The sequence below is a fragment of the Nothobranchius furzeri genome, chromosome 19 (assembly GCF_043380555.1).
Source record: "Nothobranchius furzeri strain GRZ-AD chromosome 19, NfurGRZ-RIMD1, whole genome shotgun sequence".
In the NCBI taxonomy this organism is placed as follows: domain Eukaryota; kingdom Metazoa; phylum Chordata; class Actinopteri; order Cyprinodontiformes; family Nothobranchiidae; genus Nothobranchius; species Nothobranchius furzeri.
The window spans coordinates 5624374-5641792 of NC_091759.1; the positions used below are offsets into that span (position 1 = coordinate 5624374).

Below are 17419 nucleotides of genomic sequence, written 5' to 3' on the forward strand. Positions count from 1 at the left end.
TGCTAGCCTGAGCTACTGCTAATGCTAGCCTGAGCTACTGTTAATGCCAGCTCAGACAATTGCTAATGCTAGCCTGAGCTAATGCTAACCCTTGTCCGAGTTACTGCTAACACTAGCCCAAGCTACTGCTAATATTAAATCGAGCTACGGCTAACTCTAGCCCGAGTGACTGCTAACGATATCCTGAGCTGTTGCTTACACTAGTCTGAGCTACTGCTAACCCTTGCCTGAGCTACAGCTAACTCTAGCCCAAGTAACTGCTAATGCTAGCCTGAGCTACTGCTAATGGTAGCTCAAGTTACTTCTAACTCTAGCCCGAGCTACTGGTAACGCTAGCTCAGACAACTGCTATGCTAGACTTAGCTAATGCTAACCCTTGTCCGAGCTACTGCTAACACTAGCCCAAGCTACTGCTAATATTAAATTGAGCTACAGCTAACTCTAGCCCGAGTTACTGCTAACGATAGCCCAAGCCACTGCTAATATTAGGTCGAGCTACTGCTAACTCTAGCCCAAGTTACTGCTAATACTAGCCTGAGCTATTGCTAACATCCTTGTTAGACGAGAGGAAAATAACAAAGAAGAATATTGGAGCACCACTCCCATTCCAGGATGAATTGGGAATCTCTTGACTTCGAATGGCAGATATCCACAGGTTGCAGTTCTTTGCGTTTCCTCGTTTTTTTCTAGACCCCTGCCTCCACAACCAGCCTGAAGCTCATGTTGACAGTTAGCTTTTTGGAGGACAATAAATGAATGTTAAAATTCAGTTTTTGTTTGCGTTGTCTTCCAGGTGAAAAATGACTACATGACACAGTATGGGGACAAGGTGGAACAAGATGTAGCTCTCAAGTTGGGCTGTTTAGAAATCAGGTAGGTTTTTCATGTGCAAATTACTAAAATGGAAAAAACCCCAACATAAAATACTTGTTTTTCTTCCAGGAGGTTCTTTAAAGAGATGAGAGGAAACGCGCTAGACAAGAAATCCAACTACGAGCTTCTGGAGTGAGTATTATCTTCATGACTCAGCACAAAGCGGCAGACTCTGGCTCTTTACCAAGACAAGCGATAAACCAAACAAACAAAATAAAAAAGCCTGAGCTTCTAGCTGGTTTCATGTTCCTTGCCCTAAACCTTTAGGAAGCTGGTTGTAGATTCAAGGTAATTAAAAATTAGAAAATCACTTCAGGACAGTTGTCGTCCGACTGTTACATGAAGCATTAAAGAGGAAACTTTTAAACTCCAGTTTTCTTTTTATTATTGTGTCGCCTCGTTTGGGCTCTTATGACAAAGATGGTCAGTGAGTGGAGGTTTAAATGGGGCTCATATCGGACATGGTCTGATTCTAATGAGACACCCTCTTGTACTCCGGCCTGTTTGAACTCTGACTTAACGAGCTTTCCAATTAACTGAGAAGAATGTCTCTATCCTGGAATTTTGTTTTCTCTCAGTCCTTCCCTCACTTCCTGTGTTTTAGTCTGTCTTTCTTCTTGTGCTGCTGCTCTTTTCTCTAACTCCCTCTCTGCTGATTGGAAAAAGATGTCGAGTCACACATATTTTAAACCATTGTGAGAGACGAGGGAAAGTGCTATGAGGGCTCTGATACTTCAAACCGACCGTTGGCCATGAGGGGGCTGCTCTGCTTCTGTTGAGTCAGAATTTCACTTCTGGCTTTAGCTAATGTATGATACCAGTCATTTAGATCTTTATAGAAATTACAAAAAGGAGACCTCTGTTACCCTCTGTGAGGAGGTGAAACCCTGGCATCTCAGTAGTATCAACAAGCAAGAGAACAACGGTTAAATAATCAGCTGATCCTAATGGTTGTTGATCATTTTATTGGTTTTAGGGAGAAATGATCTTTGCACCATCATCTCCAGTGGTTCCATAGTCGTCCCTGGAACAGAACCAGTCTTCATCAGGACTTGCAACAAGGAAGGCTGTTGTTGGTTTATCATGCAGGAAACCTTAGCTAGTAGAAGCTAACTGTTAGCATTAGCATCCACACCACACAGCAGAACTTCATCAACGTTGCACAGCAAACTGAGTCTGTGGTAGAGTCATGTTGCCGTTAGCCAATCAGAGGCAACTTTCTCCTCCGGCTGAGGTCTACGTCCTCAAACTGGAGCATCTGAGCTTTTTTTGTCGGAGAACGACTTACGAGGCATTTCTACAGCAGATGTATTAAAGATATGGAGTTTTTACCATTAATCTCTGGAATTATCCATCAAAATGTTCAATCAATCAGTCAATCAATCAATCTTTTATTAATCCCAGAGGGAAATTAGAGTTTCAGTACACACAATTCAGACATCAGACATACATAGGCAAGACACATGACAAGAATTGATGAGTGTGGTCATTCGCAACCAGAGTCGCGCTACCTTAATAGACAAGAGGGTTACATGAGGATTGGTTCAGGTGGAGGGAAGGAAAAAAAGGCACTTTAGAGTTACCCTCTGGGGGGGGGGGGGGGGGGGGGGAATCCTGTTTCCCCCAGCGAGAGCAGCCATCTAAGGTGCTCATCTACTGTACAGTCACAGGTGGGAGGGAGATCTTGGGAAAAGCGAAGAGCACATTGACTCCTCCAGCTGTTGACCTCGCCAGGCTGAAGTTTACCAATCGGGGGGGTGGGGGGGGTGGGGGGGGGGTCAGGTTTTCACAGCATCTGTCTGCATTCCTTCATGGGGGTTTTATTTGCTTGCAGCTCAAGGCTACCAGGGCGTCAGATTCAGATAACAAGAATTTGTTTGGGTCAGGCTGAGATAATTTTCCTCTCTGCCTTCAGTCTTTAAACTGATCATTTCCAGTCCTTCAGTGAAGCCAATTTTGGGTTTTAAACTGCTCCATACCGTCCGGTGACTCTCCGAGATGACATCCATTTTGCACACTAATACCGGTATCGCAGCTAGAACATTGTCCAGCTTACGATTCACCTCGAGTAACGTCCCAGTCTGAGAAGTCTCCACACGGACGGTGCTTTCCACGGGTGCGGGTCGCCCTCCAATCGCTCCCGTCCTCCCAAATTTCCAGAAAACCAGATATCCTCCCACTCCAATCAGGAGAAATCCAGTGATCATCAGACCAAATAGCCACACGTCTTTGATGTCCTCAGTGGACAGCTGGGAGAGGCATATGATCTTCCACTCCTTCCAGGAATCCAAAATATATCCCACCGTTTGTGTCCCCTGTAGACATGTGGGAGCCCCTGCTCCGTTCTCATTGTTGAAAAAATCTTATAATAATATAATAATAATAATACATTTTATTTGAGGGCGCCTTTCTCAAACCCAAGGTCACCTTACAAAGATAAAAGCAAAAAACAACAGAGGTTAGATAGAGCAATAAAAACAAACAAGATACATAAAAATTTGAAACAATTCTAAAGTCTAGGTCTAAAGGGAATAAACTTGTTTGAATAAGTGGGTTTTGAGGTGTGCCTTGAATAATGGAAAAGAGTCCGTATTTCTAATGGCAGAGGGAAGTGAGTTCCAGAGCCGTGGAGCAGAGCAACTGAAAGCTCTGCTCCCCATGGTGGTAAGGCGAGCTCGAGGTTGAACCAGATGAAGTGCAGATGAGGATCTAAGAGATCGGGAAGTGGTTGCAATAGTTAGTAAATTACATAGCTAAAGTGGAGCCATGCTATGTACAGATTTAAATGTAAGTAGTAGGATCTTGTATATGATCCTGGTTTCTATTGGCAACCAGTGTAGGTTTTTAAGAACAGGAGTGATGTGATTTCTTGAGGGGGTCCCAGTAATGATGCGTGCTGCAGAGTTCTGGAGAAGTTGGAGTTTATGAAGGGATTTAGTTGAGAGACCAAATAGAAGGGAGTTACAATAGTCGATGCGAGAGGTGATGAGACTATGAACGAGGATTGCAGCAGCATGAGGCGTGAGCAAAGGACGGAGTCTGTTGATATTGCGAAGATGGTAATATGCGACTCGAATAACATGGTTATTGTGAGATTGGAATGAAAGTGTACCATCTAGTATGACACCAAGACTTTTTACCTGTAAGGATGGGTGAACTGTGGAGTCGTCAATATTGAGTTGGGAGAATTTTTTAAAACAGAAGCGGTGCCAATGAGTAGGAGTTCCGTTTTATTGCTGTTTAGTTTAAGTAGGTTCTGAGAGAGCCAATATCTAATTTCAGATAGACAGTTAGAGAGGGAGATTGGTGGAAGGGATGCATTTGGATTGGAGGAAATGTACAGCTGGGTGTCATCAGCATAACAGTGAAAATCAACGTTGTATTTGCGGAAAATGTAACCAAGGGGGAGCAAATAGATGATGAATAAAATAGGGCCTAGAACTGAGCCTTGGGGAACTCCTGCAGTAACCGGGGAAGAACTAGAAGAGTGAGATTGAAGTTGAATGAACTGAGTACGATCCAATATGTATGAGGTGAACCAGGCTAGGGATGTGTGACTAATGCCGATAGATGCTAATCTTTTGAGAAGTATGCTGTGAGAAATGGTGTCAAATGCAGCACTTAGATCTAGTAAAGCCGGAATGGAGAGATGGCCTGAGTCTGCTGCCATTAGTAGATCATTTGTGATTTTTCCTAGTGCTGTCTCCGTGCTGTGTTGTGGTCTTAAACCAGATTGGAATTGTTCATATAGATTATGAGAATTGAGATAAGAGTGAAGCTGAGAAGCAACAACTTTTTCAAGGATTTTGGAAATAAATGGTAATTTAGATATTGGACGAAGATTATCAAAGTTGGTGGGATCCGCACCGGGCTTTTTGAGAATCGGAGTAATACAGGCAGTTTTTAATGCTGCAGGAACAACTCCGGTACTGAGGGAAGAGTAAATGATTGTAGATATGAGAGGAACCGATGGAAGACAGGCTTTAAGTAGCACTGTGGGGAGAGGGTCAAGCAGACAGGTGGATTATTTGGATTCCCTGATTAAATTTGATATCTCAGTTGCAGAGGGGAGACTGAAACTTGAGAATAAATGACTTGGAGTTGTAAGGATGGGTTCAACTTCTGAAACAGGATCACTAGTAGCATGGAGTTGTTGGCGAATATTTGAGATTTTGGATGTGAAGAAGGACATGAGGGAGTTGCAATAGTCAGAGGAAACCATACTGTTAAGCAATAAATCAGGAGGCTTTGTAATTTTGGAGAACAGAAAAAAAACAGAGAAAAAACTAAAAAACTAAAAAAACTTTATATAGTGCCTTCACATGGCCCAAGGACCAAGCAAAGCTTTCCACTTCACTCGAGCTGATTAAATTAGAATAGTAAACCGATTTAGCTGTGTGAATGGAGTCTTTATAATGCAATAAGTGATTCTTATATAGATCTTTATGGATAGTGAGGCCGGTTTTCTTAGACAAACGTTCCAATCTGCGTCCTTCGGATTTAAGACAGCAAAGGTCGTAGTTAAACCAAGGTGCTGAGCGGTTAAATGAGACAGATCTTTGCTTAATTGGGGCAAAAGTATTGAGAATGTTATTTAGATTAAAATTATAGTTAAAAACAAGATCCTCGGATGAGGTAATGTGAGCAGGCTGTAGATCAGATATTGCAGAGGAGAATGCATCAAGATTTATATTGTTGATTTTTCTAAAAACAATATTGCGAGGGATATGGGTTTTAGAGGCCTTTATAGTTACATTAAACGTGATTAACTTATGATCTGAAAGAGGAAAAGAACTGGCTATGCATTGGGCCGGGGTAATACCCGAACAGCAGACCAGATCCAGAATATGGCCTTTGGAGTGAGTGGGGAAGTTGATATGCAGTTTGAGTCCAAAACTATCTAAACAGGAAGGAAAGACTCTGGTAAGAAGATTATTTTCATCCATGTGAATGTTAAAGTCACCAGTGATTATCAGATTGGGAGAGAGTGTGGAAAGGTGAGTGAGGAGAGCAGTAAAGTCATTTAAGCAGTCCTTATTCGGCTTAGGTGGGCGGTAGACAGTACATATGATGACAGGAGTGGATCCAGGGAGTTGTAATGCGCTGTATTCAAATGAGTGGAAGGATGGAGCAGAGACTGGAGAGACTTTCCACTGCTTCCGGTGAATTATCGCGAGACCTCCACCCCTCCCTGACTCCCGCGGTTTAAAACTCAGGCGGAGTGGAGTTACTGAGTGAAATAAAGTCATTATTAGGGTGTTGCCAAGTTTCATTCAAGCAGAGAAAGTCGAGTTTATGGTCAGAAAGGAGATCGTGGACGAGATGCCCTTTTCCCGTAAGAGAGCAAATGTTCAGTAGGCCGAAGTTGATGGTGGAGTTGTCGTGTTTGATCGTATGCTCAGCCGACCTGGCTAGGTGGGCTAGCATGCGGTGGTTGGCAGTTCGGGTCTTTGTATGGGAAGGACGGCGGGTTTTGGACCAGAAGGAGCTGGCTGCACCAGACTCTTGGACACAGAAACTTCGTCGGGATCCTCGATGAATGTTTCTGCGGCGTGGCTGGAAGGCGATGTCTGGATGGAGATGCAGGGCCGCTGGTGGAGGAACCGGCAGGGAAAAGCGCAGCCATAAAAGTTTGTGAGCAGAATATTGAAGAAGAGCAATCACTGGGTAGTGGAAGATGGACAAGACGACCCAGGTGAGCACGGACCACACCCATAAGCCGTGGATCCACATCTTAGACTGTTGAGGCTGAGCGAGCGCGTTTAGGCCCCTCAGACAGGCAGTTATTTCAGTCAGATGGGAAGGTTTTCGAAAAGGTTTGAATAACAGTTCAGGTAGGCATCCAAAATAGCACAAAATAGCGTAAAAATGTATAAAAATTTATAAAAGTAATGTACAAACAACTAACAACCGGTGAGCAGCGGCAGCCAGCGTTCACTCACCAGGAGAATGTAACCTCGATCACATTGAATGACCAGTTTATCAAATCCATGGTTAGTAAAAAATAGAGTTTTTCTCTCTTGTAAATGAATTAAAAGATGCCCAGTTGATGAAAAATATTGGCAGTTTCGTAACGTGTAACCATAAAAATCTGGTCTAAAATACATGGAGTGGATTTAAGTCATGTTGGATGCCATGTTTCCTTCTTCTACTACTACTAAACTTTATTTATATAGCGCCTTCACATGGCCCAAAGACCAAGCAAAGAGCTGCACAGCAGAAATAAACATAAACAAATAAAAACATATAAAACCATTTAAAAACCAACAAAAACATGTAGATAAAATCTAGTTGGGGCATCAAAAAATTGCAAAGCCATCCGTTAACGAGGCTCTTCTTGAATAAAAGCTAAAGAATAAAAGTGTGTTTTCAGCTGGCTCTTAAACTTGCCGAGCGTGGTGGCCTGTTTAACACGGAAGCCCGAGAGGACAAAACACATTTACCTCTTCACTCGTTGTTTGTGATGAAAGGTTGTCTGATGTTCTTGTTATTTAGCTGGAGGTTGTACTCCCAGGGATTTTTGATCCTAATGGCCTAATCCATTGGTTAGGTCTTACTTGTGCACAATAGTAATGCTTGCTTTCAATCATTTAGGTATGCACTGCCCCCTGTCTCCAGGGAAAATACACACTGTCACTTTAAAGAAGAAATGCATCACTTTCCTCTGAACACTCAATAGAAGTCCAGTCTGCTAACGCTAACATTAGCTTACTTCCTCCCTGTTTAGATGTTTTTAGCATTCCCATTCAAATTTAGGCACTAACCACTCATCAGTTTATTAATAAAACTGAACTAAAAAAATATAAAAGCTGGATTCACATTATAAAATGTTCTTTAATTTCCTAAATTAGGCTTCAGTCGTGGGATTAAGTGGGTGTCCCGGATTTTTAACATGTTGATCTTAAGTCAAATGACTTTATGATGCTGTCATATGGATTTGAAGTGGGACCTTTGTTGGAGGAACATGAAGTAGAAAAGATGACGCAACTCCCCATAGCCCTTTACATGTCCCCCTCTCCCAGTCCTCTTCTCCTCAGAGGAACACGAGTCATTAGCTCACTTCCTGTTGGAACTCTGCTCATCTCTACCACCTGCCTGCCTCTGTCCTCTTCCTGCCTTTTATGTTTTTACTTCCACACATCTAATAAGGGAGGACGGGTTCAGTCCTGTCCTCAGCAGTGATGCCCTTTTCTTTACGTATTGGTCTGAAACTGTTAGTAATACCTTAGGAGAGGTAAAGTTCTTGGCAAGATCAGATGAACAAGAGGAGTGCTTCTAAACTAACATTCCTGTGTAATTACAGCATGACAACCATTCTGATCTCTATCTTGTTTTTGCTCTCTTTTCAGGAAAGATGTTGGTTTGAGGCGGTTTTTCCCTAAAGATCTCCTGGACTCTGTAAAGGTAAGCCGATGATGATGATGATGATGATGAGACCACACGAGGACAAGTGGAGTCCTTTTGTTTTGAACCGTTTGTGTAAGAATGATTGTGCGTTCGAACTCGGAAATCAAATGAACCCCCCCCCCCCACACACACACACACGTTGGATCTCCCAGTCGGAAACTCGGAAAATTTTCACAACCCCGACTTCGAGATCCAAAATGGCAGCTCTCCATATCAACAACAGTAGTTTTGATTGAAATGTGTTTACTTTACAAGACTCACTTATAAGAGTGCATCTAAAATCTATGTTATATGTAGCGCCTGCAACTCCAAGCTGAACAATCTAAAAGTTTTAGATCGTCTTTGTCTCTCTTCGAATATCTTTTGAAGATGAGCTTTATGTGTGTTTATGAGTCGTCTGTGCTCGTTGAGAGCTAACAAAACAGCAGTTTTCGAGGGCGTCGCCATATTGGAATCCCGACTTCTCCGTCTCCGGCAATCAGAACGCTGTTAACTCGGGTGTGACGTCATTCCTAGTTCCGACTTCCGAGGAAAATCGAACACACCCTTAGCTCAGATGTTTACGGCCAACAGCTTGTTTTCCTGTGTTGGGACTAAAGGGTTAGGGTGCTGATGACACTCAGCAGCTGGCGTCGCAGCGCTCCATCTGCTCACTCCGTTACCACGGCGCTTTGATGGGCGGATAGGTCTCTTAAAGCCAGACTTCAACATGTGTTACCTCAGGCCTGAAGTGGCCTGGAGCATTAAATCACCAGCAGTACAACAAAACATCTGATGTGAAGTCACACTGATGCAAATATCAGCCAAAAGTGAAAGTTTTTATTGAAACGTGCAAAAAGAAGTCAGGCGGAACCAAATAAATAAAGCAAGTCGACCCTTTTTGTGCAGCTTTGTTTGTGTGCATCTGTGTGTGTGTGTGTTTGCATAATTAGGCTTGTCAGTGATAAATTTACGGCACGTGTTTATGAGGTAGTTCTCGTCGCAAGTGTGTGTATTTGAATTTGTGTGTGTGTGTGTGTGTGTGTGTGTGTGTGTGTGTGTGTGTGTGTGTGTGTGTGTGTGTTTGAGAGAATTAAAAGTCTCAGTGACCCGAAAAGGCGTGCAGGCAGATGCTCTGCTGTGTGTGTGTGTGCGTGCGTGCGTGCGTGTGTGTGTGTGTGTGTGTGTGTGTGTGTGTGTGTGTGTGTGTGTGTGTGTGTGTGTGACCCACAGGTCACAGTTAAACCCACTCTTCTTCCCAATGAGAAGGGAGGAGGAGGTGTTGACACTCCTCTCCTCCTGTCTTTCCCTCCCTGCTGACTTCTCTTGTAGAAAGGCAGGAGGTACATATATGTCAAACATCCAAAACTATGAAAAAATAATTAGGAGGCAATAAAATGTGTGTTTAATAAAAACAGATAATCAAGAGAAAAATCTGTCATTTTATCCTATAAACATCTGATGGAATCAGCTGCTTTGATGATTCTGTTGTCAGTTTGAGACGCCGATGCAGTCATGTAGGGTTAATTAGATGGTTCGTTTCTGCTCTGTATGTGTGTGTGTGTGTGTGTGTGTGTGTGTGTGTGTGTGTGTGTGTGTGTGTGTGTGTGTGTGTGTGTGTGTGTTTGTGTGTGTGTGTGTGTGTGTGTGTGTGTGTGTCAGACAGAGAGCACAGCTGTCATTTATGTTTCTGTCTGCTGAAACAGAACGGTGGTCATTTAATGGGATTATTCTCCCTCAATGGACTCACACACACACACACACACACACACACACACACACACACACACACACACACACACACACACACAGAGCAGATGGCGGTGGTCGTAAACGGTGACTTATGTTAGCTGTTATATAGAGTAAAGTGTGTTCATTCCCATTGACAGGCCGTCCAGCAGGTTTAGTGGAGCTGACCTTTGGAGGTCAGCGTTGTGGCAAGCTCATCTCGCCTGTCAGACGATGAGCACATTGTTGTATTGTATTTTTTTTTACCACCTGCCTCTCTTGACCAGAACAACACAAGAAACTTTACTTTTTTTTTTTAGTATAAATACTAATCCTATTTTAGGTAGGTAACACCCACAGGATACGAGATGAGACGTATTAGTAACGTGGAAATAAAGGCAGAATGTTCAACTTTGGAAAAATTATCACTACTTTAATTCCTTTAAACTTATGAATAAGTATGTTCTGTTGTTGGGTTAGAATCTGAGTTCTTGAAGGGAGGATTAAACGATGTGTCACATCTGGTCAGCTTGTTGCCATAGCGATTGTCAGCCTGTTGATGGGGAGGCTGATAGTCAGCTGCTCTACTTCCTCTCAGGAAGGGTGTGTGTTGGAATCCTGGGAATGAAAGCATCAGTCCTGTTTGGAGTACACATTTACTTAGTAATCTTGAGTGTTTTCTGATCCATCGCTGTTGTATTCACATGGGATGTGTAGTGTGTAGTGTGTGTGTGTGTGTGTGTGTGTGTGTGGTCCCACAGGCTTAGCGACTGCACAGCTGGCAGCAGGACTCTGTGATGCTGAAATAAAGTGTAGAAATAAACAATTGAAAGACAAAATCTGTCACCTGTCATCCACAAGTTAATCCAGCTGGTCTGATTGTTGTCAAACTGGGACCTCTTCATATTGAACCAAGGAGCATTAGTGCCACATTGGAGACAATAAAAATAAAAGCCAGCAGAGAATGTTGAGAATAAAATCAAAATGTTTAGGAAAAACGTTGACAGTGGGATATTCCAGGGCCTATGGAAGCCTATCGCTGTCTGTCCGAGACAACATTTAGGAGCAGAATCTTGTAGGGATGTAAGAAAAAATCGAAATTGCATTATATCGTGATTTTTTTCCAGCGATATAATATGGATATTTAAAAGCTGTGTATATAATTGTTGGAAGAATTTACATGCAAACATTTGTGTATTTTCCTTTGTTTTGGTGCAATTCAAACGCCAACCGCTGGTTGGCAGCAGAGTGCAATGGGTTTTGTTTCCACCATTGAAATGTAAATCCCTCTATTATGGTTCAGATACCTCATGTTAAACATGTATCAGTTTGGACTGTTTATTGGATATTTCCCTGCGATGGACTGGCTCTCTGTCCAGGTGTACCCTGCCTGAATGCCCATTGACCGCTGGAGATGGGCACCGAGGCCCCCCCCCACACACACACACACACACATTATCATGATACATCGTATCATCTCCCTGTATCGCAATACGTATCGTATCGCAAACATTTCACCAATACACATCGCCAGTATCTTGTCATAATGGGTTTCTTGTTAAAGCGCGATATAAATTTTACCATTAGGGATGGGTACCTTTGACATTTGAATCGATTTGGTACTAGTTCCCGGTACCTAGGAATCAATACCGGTACTTAACGGTACCAATTTTCAATACTTTTGAGTGTTTATTATTTTAATTCTCTTTTATAATTAAATATATATATATTTTTCTCGATATATAACCATATTTGATAAATATCACGATAAATAACATGCAACTGTTTGTATTTTAACATCGTCCTTGTAGTTTTATAAGCTGATAATTAAACTGAAGCAAACATCTTTACTGTGAACTAAATTTACTGTGTATCTTCATTCCTTTTGCCCTCTTTTTTCATTTGATTTTTCCTACTGGGAAGTTAGAATTTCCGAGGAGAAAGCGAACGTACCAATTGCTGATAACAATGGTGGCAATGGAAGCTAACATATCAAGCTAACGTTATCTTAAACAGTTTATTTAGCTGCTGGAGCAGATTAAAACGATGATGCCTCACACGTTGTCGCTAGTTTCATCTTCACCCAATCACCCGTCGCATTTAGTAAAGTGAAGCCAAACTTTAGAGTGTGTTCATGTTCTTCTGTTCGGAAATTCGGTGTTCCGAGGAGAAAGCGAACGCACAATTAGCGGAACGGAAGCTAACATATCAAGCTAACATTCTCTTAAACATTTTCTTTACCTACCGGAGCAGATTAAGATGAGGATGTCTCACTTAGATCGTTGTCGCTGGTTTCATCATCACCCAGTTACCCATCACATTTAGTGAAGTGGACCCAAGCTTTAGCGTTCGTTCTTTCTACCATGCTGCTCTGTTTACAACTCGCTCACAGGGACTGACGACATTACGCTCTTGCGCATGCACAGCTGTCTAGGCAAGTTCTCGTTATGAAGGATGGGTACCGAAACGAGGCACTGTTTCAAATGAAGTTGAATCGGTGCTCGGTCGGGACTATGGAATTCGGTCGGTACCTTAAAAAGTACCGAATTCGGTACCCATCGCTAATTACCGTAGACATTTTCTTAGTCGTTTTAACGAGAGTATTTCTTGTCATTAGGTGTTTAATATCTCATAATAATGAGGGAGCTCTAAAGGGCGAAACGCTGACATCTCGCGGGATGTCCAAAAGAAACAAAGGGAGAAGATGGCGTCAGACACTTTGGTCAATCTGTCCTCCACTTAAAAAACAATGGAGAAAACAGCAGGATTTGGAGTCTTACTCGTAATTATTCGCGATATTCGGACATCTTGCCTCTGATTAGCTAACAGCAACACAACTCTACCTCTGACTCCATTTGCTTTGCATCGTTGATGTTTTAACTCCATAAATAACACAAGTTCTGCTCTGTGGTAAGCTTCTCCTCGCCGAGATGCTCTCTACTCTCTCCTGGCTGTGGGAGGACACACACACACATGCACGGGGAGAACGGGAATTTAATCCTGCAACCTTCTCGCTGTGAGCCAAAGGTGCCACCAGCTGCAGCCCTGAAACACAAACGAGTCTCAAAACATCTGAAGTTTATAAACCAGTTCTTTAAATATATTGTTTTAATAAAATTCTATTGGACAACCGGATTATGAAACTGTTTTATACGTGTGTGTGTGTGTGTGTGTGTGTGTGTTTGTGTGTGTGTGTGTGCTCTTATTGTGAAGGTGCTACAGTAGTAGCAGCTTAGGTTAGCTGTCCTCCCTTTTGTTTTTCCTCTCGTGGCGAGGGTGTTCTATGATAACATCACACTACTGTAACAGGTTTTATTTTTTAATAAAAACACTAAATAAATCTCCTTTAATCTCTGATTTAATCTACAGACACAGAGAGCTGCTGATCGTGGGGGGTTCTCCATACAGGCGTGGTTTTTTAAATCTAAACTAGGCGTGTTTGGGAGTGACGAAGAACAGGCAGGATTGGATGGCATTAATGTATTTGATAGATTTCACCCCATCTGTCTGCTCTGTAGAGATTTACAGCACTTTGAAATAATTTGAGGTTTGAAGCTGTTAAATGTGTGCGGTGAGATCAGTAAAGACGATCCTGTGAAGTATGAACTGTAGTTTAGTTATTGATCTGACCTGAGATCTGCTTATCAGAGAACACCTTCATTTGTGTTTAATCCTACGGCTCCTTCTCCTCGTTTCCCTTCACTTCCAGGCTAAAACGCTTCGTAAGCTGATCCAGCAGACCTTCAAGCAGGTAGCTAATCTCAACGATGAGCAGTGCATCCTGAAGTTCCTGGAGACACTTGCCCCGATCTACCGCTATGACAAGGAGTTCTTCAAATGTGCCCTCGGGGTAGGTCTCCTCCATTCTCTCTGTGCTTTTGACGGTGGGAGGTTGACCCCCTGTGGTGGCTTCAGGACCTGCATGCATCTCCTGAGGTGTCCCCTTGGCTGTTTAACTCATATCCCGTCTTTCCCCCTACAGTCCAGCTGGGTGATCCAGGTAGAGCTGGCCATCGGGCCTGAAGAAGGGATCAGTTACCTCACAGATAAGGGATCGACCGTGAGTTTCTACTGCTGCACAACAAACACATGTTGTTGGAATTCTAGTAATCACAAACATATTCAACCTGCTGTTTCATTCTGTTTCCAGCCCACACATTTAGCTAATTTTAACCAAGTCCAGTCCATCCAGTACTCGGCCATGGAGGAGAAGGACAGGAAGGGCATGCTGCAGCTGAATGTAGCCGGAGCTGCTGAGGTACTCCCGCTCTGCTGCACTTCCTGTCTGATGTTTGGTGTTTTAATCAATAACAAAGTTATTGATCTGACTTGGGTCTTTTGATTTATTTAAGATCTTTAAGAACATTTTTGAAAAACAGACCTAAAGTTTTCCCTTTGTTGCATTTAATGCAATCATCCTGGCCACCGGTGGGTGTTTTACAAACGTGTGTGTGTGTGTGTGTGTGTGTGTGTGTGTGTGTGCAGCCTCTCACTGTTACGACTGCATCCCTCACCACAGCGGAGAACTTAGCCGACTTGATTGACGGCTACTGTCGCCTCGTTTCCATGGAGACCCACTCATTCATTGTCAGAGTCCAGAAAGGTGAAGACATTACCTTGTTTACTTCTGGTTTGACAGAATATTGGTGGACTAGAGCCAGTACGGTGTTCTGACTGGCTGTTCCGCCTTTGAGTCCGCTAACAAAGTGAGAGGAATTTATGTTGTGGTGTTAAATTGAACCCTTTGATGCATGAATTATGAAATCTTCAACCATGATTTTTTTAACAATTTTTTTCATTCATCTTTAGGTGTGAATGAAACAAATTTCAACAAATACTTTTTTGCTAAATTTTATAATTTACAAATAATTTATTACATGTCCACCTCAGTGGACAGTGTGCATTCTGAGCATGAAATATGTTGGCTTGGCTTACTGAAGTCCAAATGGAGAGGCTCAAATGCAATAAAGTCTTTAACAGCTGTGCTTGATAGCAAAAACAAATAAATAACAATTTTGAGTACCTGTCCACTGTAGTGACCATTATGCATCAAAGGGTTAAAGACACTATGCAAATTTTTCATATATTTAAATCATTTTCTTGAGCCAGTATGTGCCAAAATGAGAGTTTAGAGCGTTAATAAAAGGCCACCCAGCCTGTATCGCCCCCTGTGGCCAGATTATTCCTCTGTTGGACTTACTGACACACCTGGCGCTGCAGTCTGGTTCCAGCATGTTTCCTGCATGTTTTAGATCATGAACACAGCTGATCTGTTTAGTTTAGTGAGGAATCACTCCTGTAGACACTTAGGAATGCTGGGGAGACATTTCAGCTGATAGATTAAGGTGTTAAAAAGACAAACGTACAGCGGTTTTGATTCAGTTATACAAATGGACACTAGGGGGAGCTAAAAGCGAGCCAAAACTGCCTAGTCTCCCATTAAAATATGTAACCAGAGCTTTGATTTGTAAGAAAATGTAAGGTTCAATTTGTATTTTTTATACTTGTAGAGAGGTAAATGCTGTTGCTTTAAAGCTTAATATATTACCTTTACTTATGACCAATAAGCTGTGATACTCTATATAAATATAGAATATCAACCTGCCTGGTCTTGGGATGTTTAATCAGAAGATTCTAGGATTCTTTGCTTTTTCAGGGATCAAACACACTTCGTCTCAATTCAGACAGAGTCAGCTTTATTAAAGATAAGAAATTTATCTTCTAAACAAATTAAAAACAAGACAAGTTTACCAAGGCTACTGTGATGGATGAATCTAAGAGGATGGGATGTGATGTATGGTGACTATGACTACGTTTACATGCAGCCAATATCCTGATTATGATCGGGTTAAGGTCGGTATTCGGGTTTCTGAGTTGATCAGAATACCCCGTTTACAAGCATAAATAGAAAGTGTTACCCCTAACTTGCATAACCCGATTTAAATGCGGACGTTGAGGTAGCGTCAGGACGTATGGACTACGTTCTGACGCAATATGCGTCATATTTCGCTGTCTCTGTACTTTCGGCCGTCAACAAAAGACATAATGTTCTTACTTTTCACCAGACCGATGAAGACAGGTTTCCTCGTCACTCCAAAAGTGTGGTGCTGTGCCGCGACTCGCCATGTTACTCCCAACTTGTTGTTTACTTCCGGTGTTCTGGCGCATACAAGACGTCTCGCTACTCAAAAGACCAAGATTCCTTGCGAACAGAGCATGCGCAGAACACACGCTTTGATGGGGATATCCCGATATGCGTTTACACGACCAAACATTCGGGTTAGAAGAGGGTTACCCCAGGTGTAGTAACCGGGTTTTTAAAAACCCGGTTATGAGCATATCCGGGTTTTTGGCGGCGTTTACATGGACCTGCGGAACCGGGTTATTGTGAATATTCGGGTTTTTAAAGGGTTACTGGCTGCATGTAAGCGCACTGTATGTGTGAATATGAGGTTATCAGAACCTTGCATCCAGAAGAACTGAGTTCTGGGTAAAAGAATTTGGTTTGCATTAAGCTATGAAGTTGGTTCTTATCAAAACCGGCATCAGACGAAATCTGCGTGTCTACCTCACCCTTTCTTTGGAGACCGTCTTCGCGGATCAGGAGGTCAGGGAGGTTGGATGACCGCTGGGCACCGAGGTTTGGTAGATGAACTGCAGCACCGACTCTCCAGTCCAGAGATGGTTCCGAGTCACAACAGATAGATGAAATTGTTTGCGTCTAGAACAGTTGTTTCTGAGTAGCTGAAGGAACCGTTTTGCTGTGTCAGCTGTAGGCAGCTTTTAGCAGGGTTTTTGACAGCTTGTCAAAAATTGCTCTGGGTTAAAGAGGGTTCGCTACGGTGTCCGTAGCTTGCTCTAGAACTGACTCACCGTCAAGTGAGCTCTGTTTTAAAATTCTCATATTATGATTTCTTGGCCAACTGGGACGTGCCATGTTAAGGGGTGTTAACAAGCAAACCTCAGAACATCACGCATTGCGTCAGATACAGGAGTTCGAATTCGTGGAACAGAAAGCAATGTGTCAGGATATTAGCTTAACCGTGTCGTCGTCACGTGTCTGAGTGTGTGAGCTGTAAGAAAATAGTGATTCACTTGTTAAACTAACATTACTGCAGAACAGAGCAGCCAGGTTTCTGGCTGGGACCAGGAAACGGGACCACATCAGTCCGGTTCTGGATTCCTTGCACTGGCTTCCGGTCTGTTATCGTTCAGACTTTGAACTACTCGTCTTTGTTTACAATTTCTTCCAGGGTGGTGCTCCCACCTATGTAGCCACACTGCTGAACAGACATTCCCCATCACACGCTCTGCACTCCTCTGACCAAGGCCTGCTCGCTGTCCCTCGTTCTAGGTGTCGTACTCGTGAGGACCGGGCTTTCTCAGTGCTAGCCCCGTCACTCTGGAACCAGTTGCCACCCTCAGTCAGGCT

At 42.8% G+C, this 17419-nt stretch overlaps 1 protein-coding gene across 5 annotated transcripts in view; it reads left to right on the forward strand.

The window, feature by feature from the left end:
• ptk2aa (protein tyrosine kinase 2aa) overlaps positions 1-17419 on the forward strand; it is a 53464-nt gene that overhangs the window by 7255 nt on the left and 28790 nt on the right. For all 5 annotated transcript variants that reach the window (XM_070547483.1, XM_054745108.2, XM_054745109.2 and 2 more), the window contains exons 5-11: positions 794-873; positions 943-1005; positions 8223-8277; positions 13697-13837; positions 13970-14047; positions 14138-14245; positions 14473-14590. In XM_070547483.1, the coding sequence (XP_070403584.1) occupies positions 794-873; positions 943-1005; positions 8223-8277; positions 13697-13837; positions 13970-14047; positions 14138-14245; positions 14473-14590 (643 nt within the window). The remainder of the gene's footprint in view (positions 1-793; positions 874-942; positions 1006-8222; positions 8278-13696; positions 13838-13969; positions 14048-14137; positions 14246-14472; positions 14591-17419) is intronic.